Source organism: Dromaius novaehollandiae, chromosome 24 (assembly GCF_036370855.1).
Source record: "Dromaius novaehollandiae isolate bDroNov1 chromosome 24, bDroNov1.hap1, whole genome shotgun sequence".
Taxonomy (NCBI): domain Eukaryota; kingdom Metazoa; phylum Chordata; class Aves; order Casuariiformes; family Dromaiidae; genus Dromaius; species Dromaius novaehollandiae.
Genome location: NC_088121.1, coordinates 7,744,960 through 7,767,121, shown reverse-complemented (window position 1 = coordinate 7,767,121; position 22,162 = coordinate 7,744,960). Strand labels below are relative to the sequence as shown.

At 56.0% G+C, this 22,162-nt stretch overlaps 1 protein-coding gene across 1 annotated transcript in view; it reads left to right on the top strand.

Moving 5' to 3' along the window:
* Positions 1–21,683, top strand: part of SLC2A1 (solute carrier family 2 member 1) — a 24,300-nt gene extending 2,617 nt beyond the window's left edge. Inside the window, exons 2-10 of the mRNA XM_064525659.1 lie at positions 8,045–8,137; positions 15,410–15,570; positions 16,592–16,832; positions 17,416–17,578; positions 17,663–17,850; positions 18,037–18,141; positions 18,600–18,701; positions 19,022–19,225; positions 19,669–21,683. Of these exons, the coding sequence (XP_064381729.1) occupies positions 8,045–8,137; positions 15,410–15,570; positions 16,592–16,832; positions 17,416–17,578; positions 17,663–17,850; positions 18,037–18,141; positions 18,600–18,701; positions 19,022–19,225; positions 19,669–19,866 (1,455 nt within the window). The 3' untranslated portion in view covers positions 19,867–21,683. The remainder of the gene's footprint in view (positions 1–8,044; positions 8,138–15,409; positions 15,571–16,591; positions 16,833–17,415; positions 17,579–17,662; positions 17,851–18,036; positions 18,142–18,599; positions 18,702–19,021; positions 19,226–19,668) is intronic.
* Positions 21,684–22,162: the final 479 nt, after the last annotated feature.

Sequence of the window (22,162 nt, the reverse complement as noted above, 5' to 3'; positions counted from 1 at the left end):
CCTGGGCTGTCTGGAAACGCGGCGGATCGGGGCCCCCGAAGCCTGGACGTGGGCTGGAAGGAGACGGGGTGGGGAGAGCTTTGCTCTCCTGCCCGGCAAAGCCTCTGTCTTGGGGTCCTCCCAGCCCTTTGCATAAGAAAGCGTGCAGGAAGCTTGCTGCAAAGACTTATTTAACTGGTTACAAAGCTGAGCTCTTGTCCATGTCCCCGGTTAACCTCTTTAAAAAATAATTATGTGAAAGTCCCGTTCTGCCTCCGAGTTTCCTTTTGCAGGAGGCGCCTTAGCCGTGGTAATTCCAGCGCTCTGCAAGCGCCGGCTAATCCCGGCAGCGCTCTTGGGAGGCAGGTAGCAGCGTTTTATCCTCTCCTGCCTAATCCCAGCTGCAAAAAAGCCCTCCTGCTTCCCCTCTATAAATGTCAGTGATGTGGCGCATGTCACCGGCCGTGCTGGCCGCTCAGAAGTGGCTGGCATGTGGCTTTTTCTGCAGGTACTACCACGGGATGGTTGGGAGCTTTTCCTGGGCCGGGAGCCAACGCAAGCCCCGTGTTATCTCCGAGCGCTGGCCTCCTCCGCCCTCGCCTCCCGGGAGCTGCGGCGTTCGGCGCGGCGGGGAGGCGTGCGTGCACGGCCCGGCTCTCGGCCGCAGGCCGCGCGGGGAAGGCGATGCGGCGTCCGTCTCTCGCGGCGGGGCGGCCTCTCCATTAGGAGGAAGGCTGTCTGCATGTCCTCAGCGTGCCGCCGGCCCCTCCCCGCGCGCGTGCTGGTGACGCTGTGCCGGCAGGCGTGGGACGTGCCGGGCGGGCGGCGGGGCTGCCTCTCTGCCCGCGTCCCTGCACTGGGCTCCGGCTCCCCGGAATAGGGCGGAAAGGGGAGGATTTGTGCATCTTTTCGGGACAGGACCTCCTCCGAGTGCTTGCTTCCATTGGCTGCAGAGGACGAGCCTCCTCGGAGCAGGGATGCAGAGGGGAGCTGGCTTTGCACGAGATGCTTGTTTGAGCTTGTTGGGAAGCTGCCCACTGCCCTGCGGCCCATGCAAAGCATTTGGGTTTGAACAGGGAAAAGGATCTCCTTACACTATGGCTGGTTGCTGGGGACAGTGTTGCACCTATGGGACTGTTTTGTGCTGGAGAAAGGGTTTATTATTATTTTTTTCTGCCCAGCAAAAGGCTGTCGTTTTGCCAGCTTCTCTGCCCGGGCAGTGGTTAGCAGCGGTTTCGTCACCCGAAACCTTCGCGGGAGCCGTGCCGCAGCGCCGGCGGGCTGCGCACCCGTGCTGGGGCTGACCTTGCTGGCAGCTTCGGCGTGGGGAGGATTACTCGCACGAGTAAGGATTTGCTCCCTCAGACTTGATTTGAAAGACACTGAGCACACGTTAGGGTCGAATTCGGATGCGCCGGCTGGTGCCCCCGCTGCCCGCAGACCTCGGTCCCCACCAGCAGCTTGCAGGCAGAGCCCCGCCGCTTTCGGGGCCTCTTCAAGCGAGACATGTCACGCTGCGACAGGTTACGTGCCTTATCTTTATGGCCTCTTCTAATCGTGGGTCTTCCTGAAATTCCCTCCCGGGGCTCTTGAATGGATTACTCACTTCCTTATTCTGTGAGACAGGCGTTCCCGAGGAATCCTGTGGCACCGGAGGAGAAAATGAAGTGTCCTGATAAGGGCAAGCGAAGGCATCCTGACGCAGCCCGTGCTTGGTTTGGGGGATGGAGCTAAGCCTGGGCTGGACGTGCTGCTGCAGGTGTAAACTAGGCTGAGCCTAGCGTGAGTCAGGTCCCCATGACGCTCTCCAGTATCTTCTCCCGGTGTCCGTCTGTCCTCCCCCAACCAAGGGAGCCAGAAACAGCAAACTAAACTAATCCCTAACACTAAACTTGCACGCTCACTTAAAAACTTAACTTTTACTGTGCGTCTAGCCAAAGCCACCGAGAGGATGCAGTTCGGATTTGAGCGCAGTCACCGGTTGAAAGGTTATCTCCCTGCCGTGTGTAACAGTTTCCTATAGTAGCAGCTGAGCAGGAAAAAAGAGTGAGATGTTTTTGAATAGGCTGTACAGAAGCTTATTCAAAAAAAGTAGCTGCTCAGAAGTGAGAAAGGGAAGTGCTTTTTCTAAGCGCTGCACAAAGCTGCTGTTTTCTGCTAAGCTCCAAATGAGGGGTTAAAAACCAGAACTTGCTGCCCGGTTTTACAGGGCTCTCCCATGAAAAGCAGCCAATGGGAGTTGGCGTCTCCCTGCTCACCAGCCTGAGTGTTTCTTTTTTTATTTTTTTAATGGAGTAGCTAAAGCCAAAATACTGCTGGCCCGGCTGCGGATCAGGGTGTGCTTGGTGCCTGAAAACAAGAGTGGAGGTGAGGGGTAGGAGCCGAGTGACCTGGCCAGGCTATTTCTTGTCCAAGGAGACACTTTCCAAAAGGACAGAGCAAAGGGTCTGTTGTGCCTGTAAGTTTGCTTTGTCTTTAAACTGGCAGCATTTCTTAACCTATAGCTAAAAGCATCTGCCAAAGATCGCACATGCGGGTAGTGAAACATGTGTTTTCTCCATAGCTTGAGGTATGTGAAATGCTGAGGATCAAGTCCTTTTTATGCGGATGTTTGGTAAAATAACACTTGCAAGATGTTGGCAGTGTGCTTTGGAGCTTTTGCTCCTTGAGCTTAAAGCGGTGGCTGCATGTCCCCTTTTCTCCCCTTCCACCTCAGCATCCTGGTGCAAGCGCTCGGTCCTCGGCTGCGTCAGCACTAGCAAATAACCGGCAAAACCCTCGTGTCGGGAGACGTTACCACCTGCAATCTTCCCGGAGTAAAGTTCGCGCTGGCGTGCCGGCCTGAATAAGGCGTCTGCGTCGCGGGCCGTCGCTGCTCTTTCATAAAACCTCGCTGGGCAAACAGGCCGCGCTGCGACGGCGTGACTCAGAGCCGCGATGCGCGGCTGGCCTGCTTCCTGCTCGTTTGGACCCCGCCGGAGCTGGGCATCGATTAAAGCCTTCCTCGATGTTGGAGCTGGCGTTAACCACTCTGCTCCTGCCCGCCGGGGAGGAGGAGGGTGTTCTCCGGCAGGGCTAAAACCACCACCCTCTGGGAGGAAAGGGCGGGGGGGAAAAACCAAAACAAACTTTTCTAACAGTGCTCTTCCTGGGAGGCTTTCAAATGCAGCTTGTTTTTGCATTTCCAGTGTTTTCCACTGGTTTTGGGGAGCAAAGCCCTTTTGGGCTCTTTGCAAAGACTCATGGATTTGTGCAGGATACCTTGGAGCTGGGAGAGCTGCTGCTTGCTCTGAAGTGGGCACTTTCTTTCCAAGAGTTTCAGCTTTGTCAGACGTGCTCAGCAAAACCAAGTGCCAAACCCGCCCTGCTTGCTTGTGAAATGGAATTGCTGTGCCTGGGCCAGTCCTAATTAATGCCCTTAATTAACGGGGTTGGCTTTATTTCCCAAGGCGGTTCAGGGTCTTGTTGCCACTCTTCCCAGCGAACTTCCCAATTCCCCGTTAGCACAGAGGCGGGATTGGCAGGAGAACTGGGTTCAGCAAGCACCAGTTACTGCTGGTCGGTGTTTCATATTTGAGAATATATTCCCTCTCGGTATCTGCCAGATCCTGGCTGGGGTGAGGATGTGCTGCCTCTCCACCTCGCCTTGCGCCAGCCTTGGCGATTTAAGGAGTATCGGGTTTAGGTGGGCCTGGCACCAAAATGCTTGTCGAAGATGCCTGGGAAGCAAAGTGGGATCAGATGCAGCTAGAGAGGCTGCTACGTCCGTGGTTTCATCACACTTCCCCCTCAGTCCTGTTTTTGGTGATCTAGCTAAAAATAACTGCTAGGGAACTGCTGAACGCATAGCGAAAGCAGCAGCGTGGTCCTCGCTTCCCGTGAGGAGCTCAGCCTCGCTTGAGGGGATGGTACGAGCTTGGTTGCTAAACTGCAGCTGAATTTATGTGAAATCTCACCCCTGCCGAGCTGTGTTTTACAGGAGGGATGGCATGCCCTGGCGACAAGCATTTGGGTGTGCCGGTCTCCACCTGAAAACAGCACCAGGGCCCGGCCGCGCTGCCTGTGCTGTCGCTTCCAAGGTCCCAGGGTGGTGGGAGCTCAGGAGCCCTATGAAACGACCCATAAAAGGGGCTGGGAGCCAGACACGACCTTCCCTGCGAAGGGCTGGATTTGTCCGGTTGGGCTGGATCAGCTCGGCTGCCGTTGCCCTCGAGTCACTGTGACTAGTGCTTCCTTTTGGCCGGCTGCCTCCGAGGGCCCGGGGCTGGCTCCGGGAAACACCAAGCCCGGAGGTTTGGGCAAGTGTTAAGTTGCCTGGATCTGGGCTTTCCTCCTCACCCAGGGCTGATTCCTGCCCCGCAGCTTGTAGCAGCCCTGAGGGCGATGGTGTTAATGTGCCGGGAGGCATCGGGGTGCCTGGATGCCTCCGTGGGCCGTTCAGGTGGTACCTGCTGTGCTTCAGGATGGAGGTGATGGTGCGTGGAGAAGTATGAGGGCACCAAGTCTCGGCTCCTTTAAAATGGCCTCCCTGCTGCTGCAGGGGCTGGGAGGGAGGCAGGCAGCTGCGAAGGTACCGTGCTCGGGTTACATGGCATCTGTGTCCTTAAAGTGGCACGTTACCTGCCTGCGACGTGACCTGGGGAGCCGCGGTGGGAGCTGGCGTCTCCCTGCAGAGAAGGGTGCCTTGGAGGCCGGGGTGGGCAGTGCCCGGATCAGCCGGCTCCGACCCTGTTGCCGGTGAATTACGTACCTTGGACGCTGCTGGAGATCTGGAGAGCCCTTATCGCAAGAGCGATTGTGTCGAGATCAAGCTTTCCGCTTTGTAATCCAGCGGAGAAATTCCTACGCTGGGAGCTTGAGCTGGACAGCCAGGGCTGGACTTGCTGTTCAGGGCTGACTTTGGGGGGACGTGAGGAGGCCTCGGGACGTGGGATGTGCGGGGCTCCCATCGCGATACGGGGACGCCGGTGCATGGTCCCTGCTCCGGTCCTGCTGCGTGCTCTGGCAGGCAGACCTGGCTGAGGCGTCCAGATAAATGTTGCTGGGTAGCACTAGTTACTGGGCATCATGGATGGGGTTTCAAAGCTGATGAAACCCAGGCATCCAGATTTGGCATCTGGCAGTTAAAACATGGATTTTTTTTTCCCCCCTCTGTAGGAAAACAGAAGGTGAAGGAAATGAGGGGGCCACAGCAAGGGAAGAAAGGTGCTTCAGGGCAAGGAGGCAGAGAAAAAGTGAGGCGAGAACTGCAGGGAAGGCAACTGTGGGCAGACAGGGCTGAGATGTGAATGGAAAGAGATGTGCAGCTGGCTGAGTAAGTCGTAGGGTCACAGAGTGAGCGTGAACGTGAGTAAAGGACCGCCAGGGTTGTTTCAGGACAGCGGAGGAGACACTTGTGTCAGCAAGCAGGAAGCGGTTTGCTCTGCGCACGGTGCTCGGAGATAACCTGAAGAGAAGTGCAATGGCCGAGATGAAAGGAGAAGCAAGCCTCTGCAGCACATGGCTTGCGGGTCCTTCCTGGCAGCCTCGTGGCAAGGAACGTCTGTTCCCAAAACGAGACGGCTGGTGTGGCCAGGCTTCTGGCTTTGAGCGGGGCCCTTGCACCAAATCGGGTGCCGGTGGCCCCAGCGAAGGCTTTGGCCCTCCCTGACAAGGGAGCACTGTCTGGGGTCTGGCAAAGCGCTCGCGCCGCTCCGGCGAGGCCTCCCTTCCGCCAAAACAAGCCTCGCTTCCGAGAAAGAGCGCCGAGCCCTCAAAGAAAAGAAGGGGCTTTAACTTCACGTGAATATCCCAAAGCTGATTAACCAAACTTGGGAACATCGAATCCTAGTTCTCAGGGCTCCACGGCCAGGCCGAGCAACGGGAAAATCTCCTGCCTGGGATAATTGGGCCATTGACGAAGGTGTCCCAAGTGCTGGCCTGCCCTGACCTTGCTCCGAAACAAGCCTGTGATTGTTGCTTTGGCTTAAGCAGGAGAAAGAGGAGGTGGGCAAGGGCTTGCCAAATAGCCAGAGGCACTGAGGCGTTGTATAAACGCGGGGATTTTTGCTTAGTAACTGTGAATTAGGCTCTGACACAAACCTTTGTTAGCGATGATTGAACCATGCCGTCTGGGGCATCTCCACCTCGAGGATGGGCAGCGCTGCTGAGCGTGGGCACGCTGGTCTGCGGTGACCCTGAGCTGATGTGCAGCATCCCGCTGGTCCTTCCTGGGGCTTAACCAGGGCGTTCAGTGCCACGGTGGGGCTCAGCTGTCCTCATGTTTGTGGGGAACACCTTTCCTCTCTCCTTGGTCAACAAACAGGGAGTGTTTTCTGTCCAAAGTCCAAGGACAAGGAGGCCAGCAAGTGCCTGGGCGGAAGAGCCTTACAATGCGGCCCAGCAGGAGCGCAGAGCCTCCGCTGCGCCTGGGGACTCTGGAGAAAGATCAAAAGAGGCAGAGCCACGGCCCCGAAAACAGCCCCGAGAGGTGCTGTGCATCCAACGGCCAGATCAAACGGGGCCTGGGCACGGTGGGCCGGTGGGGCGAGCTGGGCATATCGCCGGCACTTTTGTCTACGCGCCTATCTCTTGCATGCAGTCTCTGTGGTCCGTCTGCGTGTCACGTGGGGGGACGTGGCACGTGGGGTGACTTGGGGTTGTCAGATGGGCTGCTGCAGGCCCAGATAAGACCTTGGGTCTGAGTCTGGAGGCAGAAAATTCCTGGAATCCCAAAACAGTGCTTTTAGACTGCATATATTAAAAAAAAAAAAAAATCATGAAAGAAGCGAGTTGTCTCTTATCCCGCATTCTGCCTCTTTGTGCTTGTCTAGCTTGCAGCACAGCCAGGCCCTGCTCAACTGGGCTGGCACGTCCCAGGGGCTGGCATGGCTTTTGGTAAGAGATGTCCCCTACCTTCCTGAGTCAGCAGGCAGCCCAGAGGCTGCTCTTGCTATTTCCAGGTGACTTGGACTTGGGAAGGGGTTGTGTTAACAGGCTAAGTCCTTTTGTTTAGAAAGGCCACCCTCTAGTCTCCTCTGTGAAGCTGCTTTTCCCAATGTGACTTTATAGGTTACAGCCACCTGTTTTCTAGAGCAAAGCGTGCAACTAAAACATAGGTCTGAGTATTTCTAGTTAATCTAGTTTGGAAGGGCCATCTGGTTGTCATTTGGACCCATTCCTTGCTCAACAGGGCCAACTTCAAAGTTTGCTCAGGGCACGTTGTCCAGTGGTGAAACGGGCCCATGGAGAGGGGCCTCTTGTGGCCATCTGCCTACGTGTGAGGTCGAAGGACCAAATCCAGTTGTCACCGAATTCGGTACAGACCCTGTGAGTGCAACCGACTGTCCCTTCTGAGTACAAAATTGTCTTGCTGGGTATCGCTGTGTAGCACAGCACAGGGCTAGCAGATGAGATAACTGGTGTGTTTTGGGGGAGTGAATATGAAGAAGGCTTGTAGAGGACAAGACGCTGAGCGTTTGATGCTTGTGAGGCTATGGAAATCCCTCCTCTCTTTTTCTGCTCCTGTGGGGAGAAGCAAAGGAAGCATAATCCTGCCTTAAGGGAACTGCTCTGTAAAGGAGAATGTCTGAGCGTCGGAGGTATATTTGATATTCAGGTTGCTTGGCCTGTGCAGTGTGTGATACCATGGGTTGCTGTGGCTCGTGTCCTGTACTTAGCAACTCCCCAGGTGTGGTGGGGTCCCAGGCCTGCGAGGTGGGGAGCAGGGTGCCAAGCCAGGCAGGGACCTGTCTGGCTTCTCTCTGAACTTTAAAGCCTGGGTTTGGTGGGACTGAGATGATGGGAGATGTTCTAACTTTGAGGAAGCTCTGACCTCTGAGGGGAGGTGGCAGAGCTCTGCCTTGTGGATGGGAAGGCCTCTTTGCCCTGGTCTGAGCAGGTATTTGCATGGTGCCTCCCTGGGAGAGGATTTGGTGCCCCGTCTGGACAGGGCTGGTGAAAGGTGTGGGGAAGCCTGTCTATGGCAGAGCATGGGCTCCTGAACTGGTCTTGGTGAAGTCCAGGGCAGAGGGGGGACACCTGGGCCCCCAATTCTAATCCCCTCTCTCTCCTCTTCCTCCCGCAGATGACGGCTCGCTTGATGCTGGCAGTGGGAGGAGCAGTGCTGGGCTCCCTGCAGTTCGGCTATAACACCGGTGTCATCAACGCCCCACAGAAGGTGAGAGCTAAACGGGGTCGCCCACGGCGTCCCGCTGTCCTCCGGGCCGCTTGTGCCTGTTGTCACAGCAGCAGGCACAACGCGACCAGAGCCGTGAGCATGGACACACAACACTGCGTGTGCCAGCCTGAGCGTGGCAATGTGCGTGGTACAGAGCGGCGTTGCTGTAGCAAAACATGCCTCTTTCAACATGGCCCCGCGCTCGAAAACAAACACGCCTACCTCATGCATCCACTATGAGCCCGGCTAAAATAGTACATCCTGTTAGGCAGCTTACCGCCTCTAATGGGATTTGTTAAGGAGTTACTTAGCTCTTGTGTTCCCAGGAGAACTAGTTTCCTCTTCGCTTAGCATTTTACTGAAGAATTCTGGGAACAAATATATGCTCAGGAAGCCAAGGCTCTTTGGGTGGGATCTGGGTAGCTTTTAACCTCGGCCTTAGCAAAGATCTCAAAGCCAATTAGGCTCTTAATCATCTCGGGGGCAGTGACCTCTCAGATGGGCGGCTGAAGGAGCTGGTTGTTTTCGCACAAGTGGTGCGAGCCGGAGCCCTGACGCGCTCGGGCACGCCGTGGGAGCCGCGGGGCGAGCAGCGGAGGGGTCTGCAGCGTGAGCAGCCTGGGAGTGCTCACCCACGTGGCCTCACATCTCGATAACGGCCCTGGTGGGCTGCCTTGGGGGGTAGGTTATTATTGCCCTGGTGGAGGCAACACTTGGGAGGCCCTGAAATACCGATGAGTTGGGTTGGGGTTGCCAGGACTGTGCAGCCTCGGTTTGTCCCACCTCAAAGGGAGCAGCGTGCACCAAACCTGTGTGTGCAGAGCTCTCCCACCCTCTTCCCGCTGCCCTGCCTTCTGCTGTGGCATCGGCTCCGGTTCCCGAGCCGCGGCTGGAGGATAACCCGCCTTTCTTCCTGCTCACGCCCTCCTGCGCTGCCCTGCCGCGGCTGTGCGGGGCGGTTTGGGCTCCGTCACCCTTGACTCAGCAAGCGCAGGGCGGTGACCGCAAGGGCAGGTAAAAGGCAGGACCGGCTCTTGCTCGGCAGTGTGAAGCAATGACCGAGGCCTTCTGGAAACCTCGCTGGGGTAACGTGCCCCCTCGCAGGACCGGCCCGCGGGGCGCTTTGCTGGCGGTACCTTGTGAAAAGAGCCTGACACAGGGGACTGGCAGCAGCCGCTTTCCCCAGGCTCTGGGGTTATCCCAGGGCTTTCCACTAAATCCAGGCCCAGTGAAGGGTGGACTCGGACCAGCTGAGGAGGTGGCAATGCACAGAAGTACCTGTCTTCAGTGGGAGATTGGGATCTTGCATGGGTCCGTGAAGGGAGACTGAAGGTCCTGCTTAGCTGGTGGTATGCAGGGGACAGGGAAGGGGGTGAGGGCACCTGGAGCTGTGGGGGCACAACACAGGTGTCAGATTAAAAAAAAAAAAAATCCCTGGAAGGAGGATGGATAGACTTGGACTCTGGGGCTGGGGAAAGGCAAGGTGAGGTGACAAGGCCTCAGGAATGCCAGGTTGTGGGGGAAGGGGAACGAATAGCAGCAGATATTTGCTGTTTCTTGTACTGTGACTAGCAGGTGCCAGGACCCCCTGGTGACCAGGCATCTGGTATGTGCTTGGGAGCCTGGAGAAACTCGGGTTCCCCTGAACTGCACAGCCCTCTGAAGTTCTGAAGACCTGCAGAAACTGAATGTTCAGAAACCTTAAGTTGTGCTCATAACATGCCCTGGGCAAAGTATACCTGCTGGGCTAAGGTATTGAAAGACAAACTAGGGTCTAACTGCTGCTGCTCACCTCGAAAGAACCAGCCCTTTCCGGGCTGCAGAGAGAATTAAAACATCAAAGCATCTGGTGCCCAATCCCAGATAACTAAAAGCACCAAGGCAGAATTCACACCACAAGAATACTAATCCTATTACTGGCAGGATGTGCAAATGGGCTGCAAAATCTCCCGGGGCTGGCGTTAAGGGGCCCGACGGCTGCAGGGCAGGGTGGGCAGCTCTTGCGCAAGGACGCGGGGAGCGAAGCGTGCCTGGTCGAGCTGTGGCGGGCTCTGCAGGGCTTGGCCTGGGACGTGGCAGATGGGGCCTGTAGGAGATGGCTTCTGCGGGCTGTTCAAGTCCTGGCAGTGCTAGTGTTTGGGCTGCAGGAGGGCAAGGCAGAGACCAGAAAGCAGCGTTTGCTGCCCACCTATCCCAAAGACTGGATGCAGCAGCGTCTGCTGAAGCAGCAGTGCGCTAAAAGAGTTTGGAGACGCGGTTTTCTGGCATCTGCTCTGCTTCCCCATCTCCTGAGCCTCGTAAGGAGGAACATTCCTGACGGAGCTGCACGCTCGGAGACCTGGCGCAGCAGACTCTGTAATTACCGTGTTGCATCAGTGCTTTACCTGCATGTCTCCAGCCTCGGCCTGGAACGAGGACACGGTTCTTTTCCTTGTGTCTCAGTTCTCCTGATGGCCGCGAGGCTTTTCTGCGGCCCGTCTGGCAGAGTTCGGGCCCTCTTAGGGAGGGAGATGCTCATCTCGTTGATGTGGGGTGGGACGGTCTGAGCTGCCTCGCAGGGTCTTTCCACGGAGCTTGGTGCTCGGGGAGGAGCAGGGCCAGGCTGGACGGGTTTTGGCAAGGGCCGCACTGAGGGGGTGGCTTCAGCTCGGAAGCGAGGGGAATCTCAGCATTGCGAGAGCCCGGCCTGTTGTGAGCTGCCGGGGCTGTTCAACGCTGCTGGCGGTTTGCGCTTTGACAGGGCAATGTGCAGCCACGAAGGAGAAGCCGTGACATGTCCACGCAGCACCTAGTCTCTGCCTGCCTTTCCCAGGGACCTGTCTGGGATGCAGGACAGGCCCGGGAAGCTGTTTGGGGCGCTCCCATTGCGGGCAGGGGCCAAGGCCCTGCTCCGTGTCGGGAGGACGCTCCAGCAGTGCCGGGGGAGGCAGGATGGATGTTGTCCTGGGCAGCAGGATGCTCTGGGCATGGGGATTAATGCTTTTAGCGTGGAGGGGGAGCAGGAGGGATTAGCGCCTGCCCTCCCCATCCCTCCTGCACGGAGCTCCCTCCGCACGAGACGGGCTCCGTGCTCGCGTCCCCGCGGAGGGCTTTCCCCGCCATAGCCACCGCAGTGACGTTGGCTTGCGGCAGCCTCCTGCGGCTGGCTGCTGTTCAGAAAACAAGCTAAGAAAGCCGCCTTTCTTGCATGCCGACCACCCAAATTGTGGTCCTCTTAATATAGTGCTCCCGGCTCTGCTGAAACAGCTGCCTCTGTTCCTTCTGGGGCGTCAGGAGAGCTGAAGTGCGGAGGGAACGGCCTGAAAGCCTGAAACGAGTGGGGAACTTCAAACTGAAAGGAAAAGGGTGTGAGGGAGAGAGACTGAGGTAGAACAGCCCCTTTGGGAAATGTGACTTTTTTTTTTTTCCCCTAGTGTGAGGGGCCTCTTATTCTGCACTTCTCACTCTAAACTCAAAAGGGTATTTAATCTCTTCTTCCCCTCCCAAAAAGCAGATCACACTGGAGTTTCCCTCAGTACTTTTTATAGAAGAAAATGGTGCCAGGAGGAGGGTATTTTTTGTTGTTGTTTAACCCCTTGGCTCTTTTTCAGTGCGGAGAGGGGGAACAGCAAAACCGCAGCCCAGAGCAAACCAGGCCTTGGCCGTGGTGACCTGGCTGGCTCTGGGGCATCAACAGTTGCTTGGATTTTATTTTTTTCCTGCTTCCAGGGGGATCTTTGGAGAGAGCTGGCGGCTTTTGGAGTAGGTAGGGAGGAATTGAGAGGGTGCAAGGTTTGGCAGGCTCTGTGTTAAGCCCTCGGAGAGGGGGGCAGAGGTGCTGTCCCAGCTTTTGGACCTGCATGGCCCCCCTCAACTCGGCAGTCGCTGCTTGACCCATCGAGAGCCTGGGCAGGGTGCTGCTGTACTCTGGGCGCCCTGGATGCCCAGGGGGAGATTTTGGGGCAGGAGTTGGAGAAAATGTAGAAAACTTCCTTCTCCCTCCCTGATAAATTGGGACTAGTCAAAGGTGGTTTCGCCCTCGGGGCTTTTGGCTAAGCTTCTAGGCAGGGCAGGAGACGAGCTCAGCTGTCCCATCTTGCTGACGGGAGCATCGAGGTCTTCCCGGCAGGATCAGGGCTCCGGCTGGCCCGAGCTCAGCGTCACGTCACCACCACCGCTTCCCTGCACAGCCTCCCTGCGGGGTGGCAGCCTGGGGCTGGCCCTGCTCCACGGCCTGGCGCTCGCAGAAGTGTGGGAACCCGAGCTCGGATCTTGCTGGAGAGCGTTTCCAAAGTGGCCTCTTGCAATCTGGTTATTTGCCATTCCTTGGAATCAGTAAAGCAATGAATCAGGGCCATCAGTGATAACAAAAATCCACGTGTGCATGCCCAAATGGGGATTGGCAGCAAGCGCTGATAAAGCTCAGGGCTTTGCCTATGGAGCTGTATCCCTCATCCCCTTGCTGCCCCTATCTTTAGCATGCGTGTTGCTGATATTTGTTATAGAAATTGCCAATTGACTGCAATTTGTTAATTCCTGGTGGAGAAGATGGGCTTGTTTCCTTCTCTGTCCGGTCTGATATTTTGAACACTTGCTCCCAGTGTTTGGCTGAACATCCATATCCCTAGCAACGTTTTCATGTGTTTTAGTGGGCTTCAGGCTATTCTCGAGCTCTTTTCCCAGATCAGGAGGCCGAAGAAATGGAGTCCGTTTCCCAGGGCGTGCAGTGAGGAGATGGCATCCGAGCCCGGCTGGGGTGCCGGCCAGCTTTGCACGGTGCGCTGGAGGCAGCGGGGTTGTGCGACTGGCACTCCTGCACTACAAATAATTAATGCTCTGCAGTTGCTTGTTTTGGTGACATTAGGATAGGAGGAAAAGCCCAAACATCAAAACCTCGAGGCAAAGCAGGCTGGGGTGACCTAGAGACAGACAAATGAAATCATTTAAGCCTTGAAATTCTAAGAATTTGGGGGCTTTGTGAAAGCAACAACTCTGGAAAAAAAACACATTACTGAAACTTATAGTGAAGCACATGATACGAATTGTGTTTCTTGTGCTGCCTCTGCCAGGGCTCTTGCTTATAGTTAACAAAATGATGAAGTGCTAGAAAACTGGAACTGATTGTGCAAACACTTAATTGAGGGCTGTAGCGTCACTCGCATGAATGCCTCTGCTCGCTTCCTGTCCGGTAGTGGAGCGCATGCAAAGCCAGCCGAGACATCAAAATATATAATTTTATGTCTAACAGGAGCTTCCCTGCTTTTGTGAAATCTGTTCCTTGCAACCAGAGCTGCTTTTCTGTTAACAGGGACAGTGTTGCTGTATTAGCAATGTTGGGTGTTTTGCAGAGACAGCCCCAAACTTCCTAAAATAGGAGGTTAGGTTACTCTGCTCGGCTATATTTAAATTTGCGGGGGGGGGGGGGGGGAGCAGGGGAGGATGTTTACAGCAGCGGTACCACAACTCGGGCGCCGGTAACCCATCGTCTGCAAGTTCCCCTAGGTGAGGATGGCGCATCAGCCTGGCTGCGCAGCATTAGCTCTCGAGGAGATCAAAAGCAGTGATTATAAATGCAGCAGTGATCGCTGAGCCCTCTGCTTGTGTCTCAGGCATGGGCGAGCGTTGTCCTGGGAAGGGGCTCTTCTCACCTCCAGATCACTGCCTTGAAGCTCTTTGCAAACTTTGTTTCTTGAAAATTGTGTGTGTATATATATAAAAAATGTAGTTCTGCTAAGGAAGTAATTAAGAACATGCAGCCATTGTTAATATTAGCAGCTACTACTAAATTAAAGCTCTAGCAACATGTAAATAGGGGAAAAAGAAGGAGATTGTTTTTTAAACTTGGGTTTTGCTTAGTAGGCTTCAAGCCATGCACCAGAACCAGTATTGCAGCAAAACACTAGAAATGAAGAAGTACGAGGGGTGGTCCAGGGGGATAGGGGTTGTGCTCATCCACCTCCAGCTGCCTGGACAACTCTGCTGTCTTCTTCTGGTGTCTCTGTCCACCTCCCTTCTGGTACGCTGCCCCGTGCGCTGCTTTTTCGAGGACGGAGACCCTGCTCGCCCTCTCCTTCGCTCTGCGTGCCCGACGCGTCCTGTCTGCCTTCGGTGAGCCGGGGAGGAGCGCGACCTTCCTGCGGCAGCTTCAGAGGCTTCTTGCTGGTGCGGAGCCTCGGCGGGGCAAGACCAGAACCTGTCTGGCTGCATTTTCCCGCACATCCCGTGGCGTTTCCTCCCCGAGCGGAGTGGCGTGCTCAGCCCGCTGCTGGCCTGCAGCTGGGCGGCAAAGAGCGCCGGGTTTAATCGGAGCATGCCTGCAAACCCGGGCTTGTTCCATGACACACCGTCTCGTGATGGAGGAAGAGCCGGGCCAAGCCTCGTGGCTGGGGCGACGGGAAGCTGCCTGCCGTCTGTAGGTGGCTGGCTGAGGCCTAGGAATTTGTGGCCCGGGTGATGCAGATGAGATCTCAAGCAGAAGCAGCGGAGGAGGCCTTCGCAGTTAGCAGCTAGGTAGAGCTCCTCGCTTCGAAGGACGCTTTTCTCCACTCTGGTATTAGCCTGAGCACCAGCGGCAAAGATGCTTCGGTCCCAGGTGGTCCCAGCACCAAGTTGTTCGTGCTGCGACATCTGCGCTGAATCCCTAGCAGGATCGCTGCCCACGGGGTGGGATTGCAGTGGGGTGAGGAACCTTGTTCCCCACCGAAACTGGAAGGGGAGTTTCAGCTGGTGGAGTGGGATGCCAGGTTTAACGCCCAGCCCTTGTGAGCAGCAGCATGTGAGTGTGGTCTGGGTGTTATGTCTGGGCTGACACACCGGGCCGGACACCACAAGTGAGCGTGGTATCTGCTCCACTTCAAAAGCGGGCCTGGGCGTAGCTGTGCATCTCTCAGCCGGATGAGCCCTTTCTTGCAGCGCAAGCGAGAAAGGCTGGTCCTGTGATGAGACTGAGCCTAGGAAAACCTGCGTTCAGGTGTGCCACAGCCTTCCCGGGCAGGCTTTGGCTTGTAATTGTGCTCGGTGATGTTTGGAGTCTGGCTTGCTGAGGGTTGTGTTGGTAGATCTGCATCCAGCATCACATGTGAAGCCTCAGACGTGTCCTTCTAGCAGAAATGCTGTGCCACGGAGGCGTCTGCGTGGTCAGGGCAGGATGTAAACATGAGAAGAGCTTAGCAGCGCAGCCTGGCACGGTCTTATCCACAGGAGACACCAGCGAGTGTCTCTTAGCGTGAATGTGGGGCTGCGGTTAGTGAGTCTCATCCTGTGGTTTGATTTCTTCCCCCCCTCCCCTTGCAGGTGATTGAAGACTTCTACAACCGTACCTGGTTGTACCGATACGATGAGCCCATCAGCCCCGCCACGCTCACCACGCTCTGGTCCCTCTCCGTCGCTATATTCTCCGTCGGAGGCATGGTTGGATCCTTCTCCGTGGGACTTTTTGTCAATCGCTTTGGCCGGTAAGCACCAAACACGTGGGACCTGGGCAGCCCTGTCCCCCGGTGGTCCAAACCCACATTGGCCCTTTGGGCCACGCAAAGCGCTGCCTCAGAGCTGTTCCCATGGTGTTATTGCCGCAGTTTTCTCCTCAAACAGCTCTGTCACCCCCTCACGCAACAGGAGCTGCAGGAGGCAGGAACGGGCTCGGTGGTTCATGCCTTGCCCCTGAGGCCATTCCTCTACCCTCAGTAGCTTGTCACCACCTGCTCTGGGAGCTGGCAAGTCCTTGCCCTGCCTTCTCCAAGGCTTGGCCTGCTGCAGAGCTGAGCCCTTCATGCAAGCCAAGCGCTTGTAGTCCGTCCCTTAATAGCTTCTCTGTTAGCCTCTTCCAAGTCTGCTGTTTCAAATCAGCTTGCGTCAAAAGCTGTGCTGCGTTTTGGTCCTTACGGCAACATCTGTTTAACTGTCTTGCTGTCAAAGGGGAGCATCGTTCTTCTCTTAATGAGCCCTGCCAGCACTTCCATTGCTCAGCTGCCTGGAGCCTTGCGCTTTCGCAAGGGCTGTGTAGGCCGGTTGTGAGCCCTATGCAGTGCTTACGCTCGCTGGCTTCGGCTTTGGATGTTTTTCCTTATGGGAAATGTTCTCTAGCTCAGCCTCACAAGGATGCAAACAATAACCATGTTGGAAGGCCTTTCCTGGGCTGATTTCCATGCACCTCAGGTTTAAGGGTGACACCGTTGTCTCCCTGGTGATATTTTTCTCATTTTTGCACATCACGTAGCTCAGGTGAATGGACCAACTGCCTCCATTTCACGTGCAGCTTCCCCTGCTGTGCTGTTCCTCACCTCTGCTCCCGCTATTGTAGCTCTTGCCAGTGCTGTCAGCAGTTGCTTGCAGTCCATGACTAGGCTTTGGACACCTCCCTCCTGCCAAGAACTGACATTCGGGTTCATGCAGTTAACAGCATCTCTCGATAACGCTTTAGCTTTGCCACCACCCACTTCCCGTGGTCCTCACCACCTTCCTTCCTCGCCTCTCCAGGCGAAACTCCATGCTGATGTCCAACGCTCTCGCCTTCCTGTCTGCCGTCCTCATGGGCTTCTCCAAGATGGCTTACTCCTTCGAGATGCTCATCCTCGGCCGCTTCATCATCGGCCTCTATTCCGGCCTCACCACCGGCTTCGTGCCCATGTACGTGGGCGAGGTGTCGCCGACCGCGCTGCGGGGCGCGCTGGGGACCTTCCACCAGCTCGGCATCGTCCTGGGCATTCTCATCGCGCAGGTAAGCGCCACCCGGGCGGTCTGTCCGTGCCGGCTGCAGTGCCGTTTCCGGAGAATTGCCTGGAGTTTCCTGTCCTTGTTACTGCTGTCACACCTTTCTGGATCTGCAGAGCCCTCGGAGGAGGCAGTCAAAGAGAGCATGAGGCTGTGGGTCTGCAAACAGGAGCGGTGTCATGCTCCTGCGAGCGGAAGTGTTTCCCTGGCTCAGAGCTGCCCTAGCGACGATGTTGACATGGCTCTTGCTCCTTGTAGCCCGGTGTCTGCGGGGGCGGAGGTTTAGTGCAGTAGCACAGCGTTGCGCGTGCTGTGTCTTGGCACAGGCGCTCAGAAGGAGCCAGAAGGGCTAGATCTAGGGCTCAGTGGGCACAGGAAAGCTGTGTTTGGGATGTGCAGTATCAGGACGTGGTGTCTGCAGGGCCACCCAGACAGCATGACTCTGTATGTCCCTCTGTTAGGTGTGCTACGAGATGGGGACACCCATGGGTGTCCCAAGCGGTGGGTTTGGATCCAGTTTATTGCAGGCTGGGTAAGGGGGAAAGGAAGGCCCTCTTGCACTCACGTGGCTCAACCCCTCTTGTTCTCAGGTGTTTGGGTTGGACTTAATCATGGGAAATGACTCGCTCTGGCCGCTGCTGCTGGGGTTCATCTTTGTCCCTGCCCTGCTGCAATGCATCATCCTGCCCTTCGCCCCCGAGAGCCCCCGCTTCCTGCTGATCAACCGCAACGAGGAGAACAAAGCCAAGAGTGGTGAGTGACCCCGTCCCTGAGCTCATCCCACTGTGTGCGGGGGCCCTCAACTGCTCTTAACCTGGCCTCCCCCTCTCCCCTCAGTCCTAAAGAAGCTCCGGGGCACAACGGACGTCAGCAGCGACCTGCAGGAGATGAAGGAGGAGAGCCGGCAGATGATGAGAGAGAAGAAGGTCACTATAATGGAGCTCTTCCGCTCCCCCATGTATCGCCAGCCCATCCTCATCGCGATCGTGCTGCAGCTGTCCCAGCAGCTCTCGGGGATCAATGCGGTGAGTGCGGGGTGGGGAGCGCACGCAGGGCTGCCTGCCTGGCCAGGTGCCGTGGGTCGGCTTGTCTCGCCGAGGCGCGAGAGCCGTGGATCCTGCTGGGTCCAAGTCGGCATCCCTTCTGCATCAGTGCCAGCCCCAAGCTGCGCCCTGACCCCTTTCCTCATGGCATCTCTCTCCCTTTTGTAGGTTTTCTACTATTCCACCAGCATCTTTGAGAAGTCAGGCGTGGAGCAGCCCGTCTACGCCACCATCGGCTCCGGGGTGGTGAATACAGCTTTCACGGTTGTTTCGGTGAGTCTTGGCCCACCGCGGCTGCCCCAGCGGCTCTGATCGTGCTGGTGCAGGGTTGGGCCAGCCGGAGCAAGCGTGCCCGGGACACAACCTCAGGGTACGGAGCAGCTGCCTGGAGGTGCTGGCCGAAAGCACCGACGAGGAAGTGTCCTGCTAAGTTAACACCAAATTCAGCCCCTCTCCTCCCCAGACAAGGAGGCAGTGCTGTCTCCTGCCAGTGCACCAGTGGCTGGGCACAGCAAGCCTGCTGTAGTCGTTTTGCTGTCCCTGTGTCCTCCTCGGTGGCATTCAGCTGCAATTTTGCGCAGCGCCTTTTGCACGGAGGCTCCCAGCACTTGCAGGCTCAGGCTGGCGAGCGTGCGAGGCGCTCCCAGGGAAGGTGGGTCCTGGGCAGAGAAGGGGGCTTTTCCCCAGCCTGGCGATGTGCTGACGGACATGTGTCTCCCCTGTCTTGACAGCTCTTCGTGGTGGAGCGGGCCGGACGCAGGACCCTTCACCTCATCGGCTTGGCGGGGATGGCGGGCTGCGCGGTGCTCATGACCATTGCCCTGACACTGTTGGTGAGTGAGGGGGGCACCTGGGGATGGAGAGGGTTGGTAGAGGGCACTGCCCCTTGCTGTGATTGCTTGAGGGGAGATTTGGCTGAAGAGGAGGAAGTCGCTCCTCCTCGCAGGGATGACGGCATATTGCTGAGTGGTCCCGTCAGAGATCTGGGCAGTGGGGGTCTCGGAAACCGGTCTCTAATCTGGAGAAACCGTGTCTCCTCATGGCTTCTGTCAGCACCACGCTGTTGCCTGCAGTCTCATCTGTGTGGTTGCTTCATCCATCCCCAGCCCAGCTGAGCAGCGCTTACCAACCTTCTCTCTCTCCTTTGGACTAGGACCAAATGCCCTGGATGTCCTACCTCAGCATCGTTGCCATCTTTGGGTTCGTGGCCTTCTTCGAGATCGGTCCAGGCCCCATCCCCTGGTTTATCGTGGCAGAGCTGTTCAGCCAAGGTCCTCGTCCTGCTGCCTTCGCGGTCGCCGGGTTGTCTAACTGGACCTCGAACTTCATTGTGGGCATGGGCTTCCAGTACATCGCGGTAATCAGCTCCGCCTGGCTCCCGGGGGCGCAGGGCCGGGGAGGATGCGCACGCAGCCGTACCCGTTGCACCGGGGGCAGCTGGATCGTGCAGCTGGAAGAGATTTGGAGTCCCCAAACCGGGACTGAGATTAGGATTTGGATTTGCTGGGAGCTTTCTTTGGGAAATACCCCTAGGGAAGAGGGTCACCAACGGGGATGGGGCAAGATCTGGGAGACTGAAGGGAAACTCTGTCCTGTAGCAGGCTGGTCTGATTTTCTAGGCAGCAGGTGGGGGCAGGGCAGTCACTAGATCACAAGTCCTAACGTCACAAGGCTGTGATGCATCATTTTGTCCCTAAAATTGGTTAGCAGACATGGCTGCGCTCCAGCAGACGCAGCGAAGCACCTGGGTTTTGCTAGCTCCGCCGCACACTCACCGCTTCACCTTCTCTCTCCTTCCAGCAACTCTGCGGCTCCTACGTCTTCATCATCTTCACGGTGCTGCTAGTCCTCTTCTTCATCTTCACCTACTTCAAGGTGCCGGAGACGAAGGGCCGGACCTTCGACGAGATCGCGTCTGGCTTCCGTCAGGGGGGCGCGAGCCAGAGCGACAAGACCCCGGATGAGTTTCACAGCTTGGGCGCCGACTCCCAGGTCTAACCAGCCCACGGCTCATCCCGTCTCCTCCGAGCCTCCTAACTTCTCTCCTGAGTGTTTTTAATGCTTGTACAGAAACCAGGAAGGAGGGAGCGGGGGTCTGGCTCTCGTGCATACCTTCCTTCTCCAGACTTCCCCACTGGCCGCCTGGTTTATCGGTGACAGACTGACATATTTTTTGCTAGGAACGATTTTAGCTGGTTTTATGTCCAGTATTTCAAAGCTGATAGATTCAGAAGCAATGACTAATGTTTTAAAACCAACCAAGCAGTGTCCTCCAGCTTCGGTGAGTGGGAGGGCAGCTCCCTTTTTAACGAAGTGATAGATTATTTAACGAGAAATCACATAGCGCAAGTTCTTAAAGCTGGAAACTTTTTAACATTCTAATCATAGCAAAAACAAATCACGTAATTTGACTAAGTCTAAAACAACAAAAAAGCATTTTTTTTAAAGAAAGATTTTAAACGAGTTATTTTTTAAAGCAGTCTAAGATTTCAACCCCTGCTGTGGGTTCGTGGATCGGCATTCCCTGCCCTCCGGGAACGGGGGGAGCCTTGGGGCAGAGCCGAGGACGGGAAGGTCCGTAGACACAGCCCTGCTCCTCTGCGGCCGCAGTCGGGCGCTGGGCCCCGGTGTTTCCCGAGGAGGAGGTTGGAAAGGTCAGTAGTGCTGTAGTAGGTCGCAGAGCACCGTTGCCCTCTGTACAGTCTCTGGCAGTAGTTCCCCGGCTTTGCTAGTTGAGGGCTCTGTCTCCGGTCTCACATGCTTCCTTGCCTGAATTAGCTGTTCTTTTGCTGGCTGTCTGCTCTGGGTGACGTCTTGCAGAGCGGCCGTCCGCCAGGAGGGCAGGGCCTCTCTTTGGGTTTAATCCTGGCAATATTTGCCTCATCGGTCAAGCGCGGCGCGAGGTGCTGGCAGACGGGAGCGGGGAGAGGCCTCGCTGCGGAAAACCCGGTGGCAAACAGCAGAAAGGACCGGCAGCCTCGGCCTTCCCCGGCACGACGGCGTCCTCGAGAAGCCGAAGCGCTGCGTTTACGGGCACGGCCGACGGCCCCACACTACAGCAAACCTGCCCATCGCTACCACGTGAAGTCCCGGACTCACAGAAATTCATCATTTGGATACCTACATTTCCTGCTCTGTGCATAGACTGGAAGATATTTATATATATATATTTTTGTTCAATGGTGTTAATAGTAGACATTAAGTTATAGTGTTTCTGATTCACAAGCAAAGTACTGTAAATATTCTTGGAGTATATTCACACTGTATAATGTATACAAAAAGGTACAGATACAAAGGTATAGTTTCTATAGCAACTGTAAGAAAGGCTTGTACATGGTTAGGATGACTTTTGTATAGTTAATTACCTGCACTGTAGTTGTATCTATTGCACTGAATTTTAGTCTTTAGTATATTAAAAACAAAAAATACTGTCCTTTTAAAACAAAACTAAAAAAAAAAAAAAACAAAAAACCCACAAAAACAGCCCTTCTCCCCTGAGTGCATCTGTTAGAGGAGCTCATGGCACACTCCTAAAGCCACGTGCAGTTATTTAACAGTATTTTTTGTATTTATTTGTCTGTTTTTAAAGTGGCTACATTGACCACACTTGAAAGAAAATAAAGGTAGGGGAAAAAAAAAAGAAACCCACCCCATGCTGAACGCTGAACTCGTCACATCTCTGTGTGCAGCACGATGTCCAGTGAGCATGCACACTTTTTTATTAAAAAAAAAAAAAACAGATAACCTAAAAACAAGTGCCAAGAGCGAGGCGTGCGGTGTGCTAACAATAAACGGGAGCGTATGCAGCGACCCACCCCGCGGCGTGGCGTGTACTTATTTCGGCCGGGCTCCGCGGTCGTGGTCGAGCGTGTGATGTTCCCCTGCCAAAACCCTTCCTGCTCCAGGGCCGCGTCTGCGGGACAGGTCCCGCCATGCTTTGCAGCAGCCCGCGCGCCCGCTTCTGGGGTGGTGCCTGGCTCTGGGCTGAGCGGTGTTGGCACCTCCTGGCTGCCACCACACTGTCATCGAGCCCATCGGGGCCCCAGGTGCCCCATTAGGCTTTAATTGCCCCAAGCAGCCCCACCTGGGACCCCTGGGCACAGCCCGGGGCTGCATTTCAGCTCCAGCCTCAGCCCCTTCCCAAGCAAAGCTGGGGGGTCCCTGCCTCTAGCCAGGCCCCTTTGGGATGGGGCTGTCGTGTGTCTTCTTGCTGTGACCATCCAAGCAAGGTAGGGCTGGCCCTCTTGGCTTCTTGGTGTGGGGTTTTTTTTTCTCCTTTTTTATTTTTTCCTCC